A 12,722-nucleotide genomic window follows, 5' to 3' on the forward strand; every position below is an offset into this window, starting at 1 on the left:
GAAAGATTGTTTAAAAGTGTTTTATGGAAAATGCCAATAAAGGCACTTAGCACAGTCATACTGTGTGGAACTTCAAATGGGGAGGCATTGCCATGAAATTGGTATTGTTTTTGGCACAAACAAACACCCAATAAAACAATTTGTCTATTTGTGTTGTTGATGGATTTGTGTGATCTATCGTTTTAACTATTGCCTTTGAAATGGAAGACTCATCCTGCACAAACAGGCAATGCAATGACAACTTGTTGTTCTGCATTGCATAGCACGTTAATTAAAATGACCCCCAAAACACCAATTAAAATAAAGACCTCTGGGACATTGTCAGAGATTAATTACAATGAACAGACCATCTAAGAAGAGGGTACAGTATGCCTCTGGTAATCCGTAAACTAGTCAGTGTCTAACAACCCATGAGTTTTGCAAAGGAAGAAAACCCACAGCTCAGGTGAGACTCATGAAAAACTCTGGGTCAAATGTACAGGTATGTACAACTGCTGCCTAGTGTTAACCTTTTTCTGCTGTCTGCAGGTGTGGCCCACTGAGGATGCAGCCCAAGTATAGCAGCCTGGGCAACATCAGTTACTTCACCCAGATGGACCAGAGAGCTGTGAAAGTCTTCCTGTCAAGGGTCAGCTGAAGAAGACATCCACGTGGAACTTTCAAAAGGTAGGTTTTGCATATGGGTGAACAATTATTTTTCTAATATACAGTACCAGTCAAAAGTTTGGACACACCTACTCATTTAAGGGTTTTTCTTAATTTTTACTATTTCCTACATTGTAGAATAATAGTGAAGACTGTGAAATAACATATGGAATCATGTAGTAACCAAAAAAAGTAAATTTTACATTTGAGATTCTTCAAAGTAGCCACCCTTTGCCTTGATGACAGCTTTTCACACTCTTGGCATTCTCTCAACCAGCTTCATGAGGAATGCTTTTCCAAAAGTCTTGAAGGAGTTCCCACATATGCCTAGCACATGTTGGCTGCTTTTCTCTGCGGTCCAACTCATCCCAAACCATCTCGATTTGGTTGAGGTCAGGTGATTGTGTAGGCCAGTTCATCTGATGCAACACTCCATCACTCTCCTTGGTCAGATTGACCTCCAGGCCAGATGGGATGGCGTATCGCTGCAGAATGCTGTGGTAGCCATGCTGGTTAAGTGTGCCTTGAATTATAAATAAATCAGACAGTCTCACCAGCAAAGCAACCCCACACCATCACACCTCCTCCTCCATGAATCACGGTGGGAACCACACATGCGGAGATCATCCGTTCACCTACTCTGCGTCTCACAAAGACACAGCGGTTGGAACCAAAACTCTCAAATTTGGACTCATCAGACAAAAGGACAGATTTCCACCAGTCTAATGTCCATTGCTTGTGTTTCTTGGCCCAAGCAAGTATTTTGTTCTTATTGGTGTCCTTTAGTAGTGGTTTCTTTGCAGCAATTCGACCATGGAGGCCTGATTCACGCAGTCTCCTCTGAACAGTTGATGTTGAGATGTATATGGTACTTGAACTCTGTGAAACATTCATTTGGCCTGCAATCTGAGGTGCAGTTAACACTAATGAACTTATCCTCTGCAGCAGAGGTAACTCTGGGTCTTCCTTTTCTGTGGCGGTCCTCATGAGAGCCAGTTTCATCATTGCGCTTGATGGTTTTTGCAACTGCACTTGAAGAAACTTTCAAAGTTCTTGACATTTTCAGGATTCACTGACCTTCATGTCTTACAGTAATGATGGACTGTCATTTCTTTTTGCTTATTTGAGCTGTTCTTGCCATAATATGGTTAATAATATGGACTCTTTTACCAAATAGGGCTAACTTCTGTAAACCATCCCCACCTTGTCACAACACAACGGATTGGCTCAAACGCATTAAGAGGGAAAGAAATTCCACAAATTAAATGCATTCCAGGTGACTACCTCATGAAGCTGGTTGAGAGAATGCCAAGAGTGTGCAAAGCTGTCATCAAGGCAAAGGGTGCCTACTTCGAAGAATCTCAAATATAACATGTATTTTGATTTGTTTAACACCTTTTTGCTTACTACATGATTCCATATGTGCTATTTCATATTTGTGATGTCTTCACTATTGTTCTACAATGTAGAAAATAGTAAAACATTAAGAAAACCCCCAAAATGAGTAGGTGTGTCCAAACTTTTGACTGGTACTGTATGTCTTTCAGGTTTGGTAAGTACAAAAAATGTAATAAAAAACAAAAACTACATTACCAGCTAAAATATTGCAATCAGATTAAAGATACTTTGAAAAACTAGATGATTACTTCTTGGATTACTTTTAAATACAGAAATTATGTTAGTGAAAAAAAAATATATATACACATTATGACACCAATCTGTTTTGTTAATGACATTCAAGTTAGCATTGAAAAAAAGTGCAAGTTCAAGTTTGTTCTACCTAAGGAAGTCTGAGCACCTGTCAGAGACCACTATGATGACACACCAAATGCGTTTGATGGATACATTTTGTCTTCTTCTAATGCTTCTTAAGGATAAAGTAAGCCAAAAGTAACAGAAAGTAATCAGTGTGTTACTGAGTCCAAAAGTTACTTTACTGATTACAGTTTTGGACAGGTAACTAGTAACTAACATGTTACATTTAGAAAGTAACCTCACCATGTCACGCCCTGACCTTAGAGAGCCTTTTTATGTCTCTATTTGGTTTGGTCAGGGTGTGATTTGGGGTGGCATTCTATGTTTTTGTTTTCTATGATTTTGTATTTCTATGTTTTGGCTGGGTATGGTTCTCAATCTAAATCTATCGTTGTCTCTGATTGGGAACCATACTTAGGTAGCCCTTTTCCCTCCTTTCTTTGTGGGAAGTTAACTTTGTTTGTGGCACATAGCCCTTAAGCTTCACGGTTGTTTTGTATTGTTTATTGTTTTTGTCGGCGTCATTTCTAAATCAAAGGAATATGTACGCTCAACACTCTGCGCTTTGATCTACTTCCTTTGACGGCAGTCACACACCAACCCGGTTTCTAGGCTAATAGCAAATACGCATCAGGAAGCAGGAATATGTTCTTTGGCATTTCCTGGTATCTTAGTGAGATTTCCTCCAATGAATAGACTAACGAGAACCAGAACCACTCTTTCCTATCAGTGCAATTAATGCATGATTCCATGAATAGTCTACCTACCATCACGTATGGTTCCTGCGTTAGGATAAAGGATAAACGCTGGATGTGTCATCTCAATAGGAAATGACCTTTACATTTCTTTCGAGGAATGTTATAGATTGAGCAGAATCCTAAAATAGGTTACAGATATCCACGTCAACACGTTTAATTGATAAGTAAAATAGGTTCCGTTAAAACCAACCGCAGTGACGCCCACGCTCAATGCGCTTGTAGGCGCGCGCTTAAATAGCCGGACTCGTTTCTGGACCAAAGAAAGAAAGCATCCTTTTGAATCCAAGGAGAACTGCATTAGCCTACACAATGATGGTATGTGGAAACATATGTTTAGTCTGTATTGAAAACGGTGGTTTTAGTTCATTGCAATTAACGGAATATGAAATTGTGAACCGAATGCTTTATAAACAAACTGAATGACAACCTGTCTGTTCTTTCTTCACAGCTCTTTTTTACGGTGATGCTAGTCAGTGCTGATGCCAGTATGGCACTTCACGCCCAAACTTTCAAAAAAGATGATCCGTACTCCGGTCGTTCGTTAGTGTGTGATCGCTGTCCACCTGGAACGTACCTCCGCGCGCCCTGCAGTGCCACCCGAAAGAGCGACTGTGCGAAATGTCCCAAAGGGGCATACACAGAATTTTGGAACCACATCTCCATGTGCCTGCGCTGCAGCATGTGCGCCGAGAACCAGGTTGTCAAGCAGGAGTGTTCTCCATCCAACAACTGCGAGTGCGAGTGCAAGGAGGGTTCCTACTTCAACAAGAGATACGAAGCATGCATCAAACATAAAGAATGCCCCCCTGGTTATGGAGCGAATACTACAGGTATGACTAAAAAATAGCCAGTTATACGCACGGAAAAAAATAATAGGCCTACGAGAAATGACTATTTCCACTTAAGTCTATGATAACAAAGTGTTTTAATCATAATAGTCGATAGTTCCATATGCATACATTGAATGTTCACATGTCTCAGTATTATTCTGACTGCGTTTGTCTTTGTTTGGATTGTAAAAAGAGAAAAATGGCATTTGGTATCAATACCGAATTTACTAATTAAGGCGAATTTAAGGAATACTTCAATTATTTTACAGTGCATTCGGAAAGTATTCAGACCCCTTGACTTTTTCCACATTTTGTTATGTTACAGCCTTATTCTAAAATTGATTACATATTTTTTTTCTTCTCATCAATCTACACACATTACCCCATAATGATGAGCAGAAACAGGTTTAGATATTTTTGCAAAAATAAAAAATAAATATCACATTTACATAAGTATTCTGACCCTTTACTCAGTACTTTGTTGAAGCACCTTTGGCAGCTATTACAGCCATGAGTCTTCTTGGGTATAATGCTACAAGCTTGGCACACCTGTATTTGGAGTTTCTCCCATTCTTCTCTGCAGATCCTCTCATGCTCTGTCAGGTTGGATGGGGAGCGTTGCTGCACAGCTATTTTCAGGTCTCTCCAGAGATGTTTGATCAGGTTCAAGTCTGGGCTCTGGCTAAGCCACTCAAGGACATTCAGAGACTTGTCCCGAAGCCACTCCTGCATTGTCTTGGATATGTGCTTAGGGTCGTTGTCCTGTTGGAAGGTGAACCTTCGCCCCCAGTCTGAGGTCCTGAGCACTCAGGAGCAGGTTTTCATCAAGGATCTCTCTGTACTTTGCTCCGTTCAGCTTTCCCTCGATCCTGAGTAGTGACCCAGTCTCTGCTGCTGAAAACATCCCCATAGCATGATGCTGCCACCACCATGCTTCACCGTAGGGATGGTGCCAGGTTTCCTCCAGACATGACGCTTGGCATTCAGGTCAGAGTTCAATCTTGGGTTCATCAGATCAGAGAATCTTGTTTATCATGGTCTGAGAGTCTTTAGGTACCTTTTGTCAAACTCCAAGTGGGCTGTCATGTGTCTTTTACTGAGGAGTGGCTTCCGTCTGGCCATTCTACCACAAAGGCCTGATTGGTGGAGTGCTGCAGCGATGGTTGTCCTTATGGAAGGATCGCCCATCTCCACAGAGGAACTCTGGAGCTCTTTGAGTGGCCATCGGGTTCTTGGTCACCTCACTGACCAAGGCCCTTCTCCCCTGATTGCTCAGTTAGGCCTGTCGGCCAGCTCTAGGAAGAGTGTTGGTGGTTCCAAACTTCTTCCATTTAAGAATGATGGCGGCCACTGTGTTCTTGGGGACCTTCAATACTGCAGAAATGTTTTGGTACCCTTCCCCAGATCTGTGCCTCGACACAATCCTGTCTCGGCGCTCTACGGACAATTCTTTCGACCTCATGGCTTGGTTTTTGCTCTGACATGCACTGTCAACTGTGGGACCTTATATAGACAGGTGTGTTTCTTTTAAATAATGTCCGATCAATTGAATTTACCACAGGTGGACTCCAATCAAGTTGTAGAAACATCTCAAGGATGATCAATAGAAACAGGATGCATCTGAGCTCAATTTCAAGTCTCATAGCAAAGGGTCTGAATACTTATGTAAATAAGGTATGTTTTTATTGTTAATACATTTGCAAACATTTATAAAAACCTGTTTTCACTTTGTCATCATGGGGTAGGTATTGTGTGTAGATTGATGAGGAAAATGTTTTAATATATTTTTGAATAATGTTGTAATGTAACAAAATGTGGAAAAAGTCAAGGGGTCTGCATACTTCCCAAATGCACTGTATGTAGATAGCATTATAGCAGTCTAATGCAACATATGGACAAGTAGTGACTGCAAAACACACTTCGGGTTTGTTAAACTAGCCACTGCAAACAATTAGCAAATATTAGCAATGTTTTATCAATTCCCCATGCAAATCAGTCCCCCCCGTTTAGCATGTATCAAATGCCATAATCAAATCTTAAATGGATTGTGTTCCTCAATGAATTGCTTTAAAATAATGTTGAGATAAATATTGTGGCATACACATCAAAACATTTCCTCAGGTACACCACAACAAGATACAGAATGTGTGCAGTGTCAACCCGGATTCTATTCTAACGTTTCCTCGGCAAAAGCAATCTGTGTTGCCCACTCAAACTGCGAAGCTGGTGGACTGCGCGTGGTGCTGAAAGGCAGGGGCTGGCACGATACACTGTGTGCCTCATGTGATGACCTCAAAACTCGTGGTAAAACACATTATGAATAACAATATCTATACTGAAAGACTAATCATTTGTGGCCTCAATTGAGTTTACGTTTCTCAACCATGTTTATTTTTTCTTCAGATGGAGCTGGATATCTGCAGGAAATCCTTCCTGCGTTCTTCACTCAACTTCACCAGAAGATGGGCATTAAGAGAATACGTCGGTTAGCGATGAGGCTGCCACAAGAGGGAGGCAAGAAACCGCTCCGAGGAACAGTCATGAAACTTTCTAGGAGGGGTCTTAATGACTTTATGAACAGTTGGGACCAAGGTGCAGGGAAAGACCAAGTTAGGAAACTTCCAGAGATGTTAAGGAAGACAGGGGCCCACAATGCAGCAGACAAACTAGAGCTTAAACTGAAATATATAGACCAACAATTCAAACTCTGTGAAGGGTTAGTTGAAGTAGCCTAAAATGGGTTAAAGTAGCCTCTCATCCCCATCTTCTTAATAACATATCTTGACAGGAAAAAGTAAGTTGTCCATTTTAAAATGGTTCATATAGGGTACGTGGGCTATGCAGTCTAGACCAGGGTTCCCCAATATGTGGCCGTGATTTTATTTGGCCTCCCGAGTCTTCTGAGCAAAAAAAGTAAAACATTTGAAGAATTATCATAAATCTATATATATATATATTTATTTATTTTGGGGTCACTTAAATGTCCTTGTTTTTGAAAGAGAAGCACATTTTTTGTCCATTGAAATAACATCAATTTATCAGAAATACAGTGTAGACATTAATGTTGTAAATGACTATTGTAACTGGAAACGGCTGATTTTTTAAAATGGAATATCTACATAGGCGTACAGAGGTCCATTATCAGCAACCATCACTCCTGTGTTCCAATAGCATGTTGTGTAAGTTAATCCAAGTTTATCATTTTAAAAGGCTAATTGAGCATTAGAAAACCCTTTTGTAATTATGTTAGCACAGCTGAAAACTGTTGTTCTTATTTAAAGAAGCAATAAAACTGGCCTTCTGTAGACTAATTGAGTTTCTGGAGCATCAGCATTTGATTACAGGCTCAAAATGGGCAGAAACAAAGAACTATCTTCTGAAACTCGTCAGTCTATTCTTGTTCTGAGAAATGAAGGCTATTCCATGTGAGAAATTGCCATGAAACCTAAGATCTCGTACAATGCTGTGTACTACACCCTTCGCAGAACAGCGCAAACTGGTTCTAACCAGAATAGAAAGAGGAGTGGGAGGCCCCGGTGCACACTGAGCAAGAGGACAAGTACATTAGCGTTTGAGAAACAGACACCTCACAGATCCTCAACTGGCAGCTTCATTAAATAGTACCCGCAAAACACCAGTCTCAACGTCAACAGTGAAGAGGCGACTCCGGGATGCTGGCCTTCTAGGCGTAGTTGCAAAGAAAAAGCCATATCTCAGACTAGCCAATAAAAAGAAAAGATTAAGATGAGCAAAAGAACACAGGCACTGGACATAGGAACTCTGCCTAGAAGGCCAGCATCCCGGAGTCACCTCTTCACTCTTCCCAGAAGAGTAGAGGCTGTTATAGCAGCAAAAGGGGGACCAACTCCATATTAATGCCCATGATTTTGGAATTAGATATTCAACAAGCAGGTGTCGACATACTTTTGGTCATGTAGTGTATGTTCCCAAGTATTCATATGCATAAATAGAGGCATGTGAGATCATATCCCAGTGTAATCAAGGTTTGAAAGTATTCTGTTTTTGTCAAATACTATATCTGTTTGGGATTCTTGTGGTCAATTTGCAGTTTACAAATTATTTCTAACTATCCAAAAAAACATTCCTTACCCCAGCATACTGGGTACTATCCGGCAGAATAACAACAACAAAAAAGAGCATTCTGTTTCTGCGTAAATCTGATAGATTTATTGATGGAACAAACCAGCCTTTTCGTTTAAACTGGGCTGAAGCGCATTTGGGTATACCTTTATTTAATTATTTATATGTAACTGGGGACTCCTGATCTAGACCTATCGTTCATTGATTGCATGTTTCTACTGATCTCTGTGGCAGTCAATGATTACACATTCAAACACACATAATGTTGGCGTTTTGTGATTTTGTTGCATTTTAAGAAAGATTTTAAAAAGGCACACTTTATAGATATAGAAAATTCAATTGTTGCAGAATGAAAATGTGTATTTAACTTCTAATATATGGATTGTTACATAATATTTAAATGAAATATACAACATTCTAATAGTATAGCATGAAGTCTTGAAATGCTTTTTGCAATAAAAGGTTATTCTTTCTTAAACGTCCTTTTCATGTAATTGTTCATGTGAGACACAAGCACTTTTGTCTACTCTTACATAAACGTCTCTCTACACTTCAAGGTAGCTATTTTTCTTTCTACATGACATAGATACACTTACAGTACACGTTTCTGATCTGCTAGTGTCATTTCTCATGGAGTCTTACCCTTGGAATTTGTAGTCAATTCAAACAATTCAACATACACAAATGGATTGGGAAGAGTTGAAATGATTATTTCAGCTAAAGGTTTTCAATTTAATAACGCTGGCATTGACATGAGCACAGTGCTTTCTCCACTCAAATAACAAACTCTCCATTTACACAAACAATCCGCAATCAAATAATCCAGTCAATAACCCAAACTGTTAATACAGTATTATCTAGGTTATCACTTCTTCCTAGGCTACAGACAATAACCCGAGCTATAGGCTCACAGAGGTTAGCTTCTTCTAAATGTTCAAGTTTTAAAGAACAGCTCCTCCATGTTCGTCACCGAGTGCACAGTGACCACCTAGCAAATAAATACTCAACACAGTGTTGTAGTATTTGCTTAGTCATCACCTGTCCATCATCTGCTCATCAGATACCTTTCCGTTTTATCAGGCTTCATCACGACCACTTTTTGTGTGATAGACCACATACAGAACATACCAATCCTTTTAAGGTAGTACACCACATGTTCACCAGTCATGGTCATCATCACTGACAGTGCACAATGTTATCCATGTTACACAGACATGTATTTGGCAAGATCAGTGACGCTGACTGATAGTGTTTGACAACATTCTCTTCTTATGAGCGAATAAGGGAGTGTGCGTTACGCAGATACTGTATCACAACACCGGCCTTTATTTAAGGTAGTAGGCCTGCACATGCTGTCTCATGCACATGTACACACAGAGCAAAGCAATGATGCCTTTTATTGGGTAGAAGGAAAAGGGAAATGTCCCCAGAGACAGTGAAGCTCCTATTTCCTGTTTCCTTCTACCCATAAAAAGGTCTCATTGCTTTGCTCTGTGTGTACATGTGCATGAGACAGCATGTGCAGGCCTACTACCTTAAATAAAGGCCGGTGAACAGTGAAACTGGATTATCCACTGCTGAAAAGTGGCAAAGAGGCTAAAGTGTTCATTAAATATAACAAAACAAGAGCATCTGTGGACCTGGAGCAAGGGTACGCAAATATTATTTGAGAAGCTCCGGTCACGCACATTTCCTAGATGGGTAAGTTCCGGATGGATATTGTCATTTATCGGCATAGTAACAAACCTCCAGCTCACAACCCATGCGACCCCAAACTGTTCCCAACCTTCTTGTTCACTTGTTTTAAAGCTAATTCACTGCAATTCTACACATTTTACCATGGGGCGGAGAGAAAACATTGCAGTTTTATAGCTAATCTGCTGCAATTCTACACATTTTGCCATGTCTTATGTGTGTTCATATGATACTTGAGTGACCAAACAAAATCAAATGTGGGCCCCCAGGGGTTGAGGCCCCTGGCCATGATAACTACAAGATTTAGATAGCTGGTTAGCCTAGTGATCAACTGGAAATGTCTGACCGGTTATAAATAGCTCTCTATAAATATCTTTCTCAAATCTCTCTCTCAAGTCTCTCCTCTCCCAGAGGACTGAGCCCTAGGACATTGCCTCAGGACTATCTGGCCTGATGACTCCTGGCTGTCCCCAGTCCACCTGGTCGTGCTGCTGATCCAGTTTCTGCTGTTTTGCCTACGGCTATAGAACCCTGACCTGTTCATCAGACCTGCTACCTTGTCCTGGACCTGCTGTTCGACCCTCTCTCTCTGTCTTTCTCCCTCCCTGTCTCACCTGCTGTCTTGACCTCTGAATGCTCAGCTATGAAAAGTCAAGTGACATTTACTCCTGAGGTGCAGACCTGTTGCACCCTCTACAACCACTGTGATTATTATTTGACCCTGCTGGTCATCTATGAATATTTGAACATCTTAAAGAATGATCTGGCCTCAACGGCCATGTACTCATATAATCTCCACCTGGCACAGCCAGAAGAGGACTGGGCTGCCCTCAGAGCCTGGTCCCTCTCTAGGTTTAGGAAGATTAGAGAGGCGGATCAGTAGCCGGAAGGTTCAAGCCCAGTGCCGGTCGATAAAAGTGAGAACTGATCTGGTAACTGGAGGGCTTCTGGTCTATGCTCCCAAGTACTATTCACTGCCATTCACCTAAGTTCTTATAACGTCCCAAATACCCTCTAGGCCATTTTCATAGCTCTGGAGGGCCGATGCCACTCGTTCCATAGTCAATACGTCCATGAAGTCCCTTAACCAAATGTCCATGCTGAAGCACTACGGTTTACACACTTTCTAGTATTGTCCAGTTGACTGATAAGAAGGCCAATGCAATAAAGTCAAGGCGCCTGAATACTTTCCGAATGCACTGTAAGTGTAGTGTATCATGCAAAGTGTTCTATTTTTGCATTTTGTTAACGTAGCTATTACATAGCCTAATGCAGTTCTGTTTTATCAGTTCTGTGCTGTTCTTGTTCTGAAAACAGACACCGCACGAAGCCAACCATGCATTTGTTTAGTAAATATTTGATGCAGATGTTTTTACTATAGGTACAGAGACAGTACAGTACAATATGAATGCTGCTGACACAAAAGCATTTTACCTGAATGGGGTTGTCTGGTTTCTCAACATGATCTCATGAGACCAGGCTGGGTTTTCCCAGCGCACACCTGACAGAGCATTCAGTCTATGCAAATTACTTCGCAAAAGTTAATTTGACTAGAGGTGCATGCTGAGTAGATGTAACTTCAAAAATAGAAACCACCCTAATAAACAAAACATTTTACCAACGTACACCAGAAATGTGATCTAAATATATTAACTCACCTGCTGCCCATAAAAAACACAAACCATACCCTTCTACGCAAATTGAAGAGTTTGCCTGGCTTTGATTACTTAGAAATTACCATTCTATGAAACCATTGAAAAAAACTCTGTGCTTTTATCATCTATTTCTAATGAGTTCCACAATTTCTTCTTTTTATATGAAACATTGTGTTGAAAATCCCAAAACGGTTTGAATAGTCAACTTACACACAGCTCTGACACACACCCTTACCCCACCAGACATGCCACCAGGGGTCATTTCACAGTCCCCAAATTCAAGAAAGCATACAGTATTATATATTTTATTTGACCTTTATTTAACCAGATAGGCTAGATGAGAACAAGTTCTCATTTACAACTGTGACCTGGCCAAGATAAAGCAAAGCAGTGCGACACAAACAACACAGAGTTACACATGGAATAGACAAACATACAGTCAATAATACAATAGAGAACATCTATATACAGTGTGTGCAAATGAGGTAGGATAAGGGGGGTGAGGCAATAAATAGGCCATAGTGTCAAAAGTATTACAGTATGGCTAATTAAACACTGGGGTGATAGATGTGCAGAAGATGAGTGTGCAAGTAGCAGTACTGGGGTGCAAAAGAGCAAAATAAATAACAATATGGTGATGAGGTAGTTGGATGGGCTATTTACAGATTGGCTATGTACAGGTGCAGTGATCTATGAGCTGGTGCTTAAAGCTAGTGAGGGAGATATGTGTCTCCAGCTTCAGTGATTTTTGCAGTTCGTTCCAGTCATTGGCAGCAGAGAAATGGAAGGAAAGGCAGCCGAAGGAGGAATTGGCTTTCGGGGTGACCAGTGAAATATACCTGCTGGAGCGAGTTCTGCAGGTGGGGGCTACTATGGTGACCAGCGAGCTGAGATAAGGCGGGGCTTTACCCAGCAAAGACTTATAGATGACCTGGAGCCAGTGGGTTTGGCGACGGATATGAAGCGAGGGCCAGCCAACGAGAGCATACAGGTCGCAGTGGTGGGTAGTATATGGGGCTTTGGTTACAAAATGGATGACACTGAGATACGGCATCCAATTTGCTGAGTCGAGTGTTGGAGGCTATTTTGTAAATGACATCGCCGAAGTCAAGGATCGGTAGGATGGTCCGTTTTACGAGGGAATGTTATGGCAGCATGAGTGAAGGATGCTTTGTTGCAAAATAGGAAGCCGTTTCTAGATTTAATTTTGGATTGGAGATGCTTAATGTGAGTCTGGAAGGAGAGTTTAAAAAAACAAAAAAAAACAAGGAAAAACGATATTT

At 40.9% G+C, this 12,722-nt stretch overlaps 1 protein-coding gene across 1 annotated transcript; it reads left to right on the forward strand.

Moving 5' to 3' along the window:
- Positions 1-3,288: 3,288 nt before the first annotated feature.
- LOC129820368 (tumor necrosis factor receptor superfamily member 11B-like) lies at positions 3,289-6,881 on the forward strand. The gene is made up of 4 exons (XM_055877437.1): positions 3,289-3,473; positions 3,607-3,988; positions 6,110-6,292; positions 6,392-6,881. The coding sequence occupies exons 1-4, from the start codon at positions 3,468-3,470 to the stop codon at positions 6,721-6,723; spliced, it is 903 nt and encodes a 300-aa protein (XP_055733412.1). The 5' UTR covers positions 3,289-3,467; the 3' UTR covers positions 6,724-6,881.
- The last annotated feature ends 5,841 nt before the right edge of the window (positions 6,882-12,722 follow it).

The sequence above is a fragment of the Salvelinus fontinalis genome, chromosome 22 (genome assembly GCF_029448725.1).
Source record: "Salvelinus fontinalis isolate EN_2023a chromosome 22, ASM2944872v1, whole genome shotgun sequence".
Taxonomy (NCBI): domain Eukaryota; kingdom Metazoa; phylum Chordata; class Actinopteri; order Salmoniformes; family Salmonidae; genus Salvelinus; species Salvelinus fontinalis.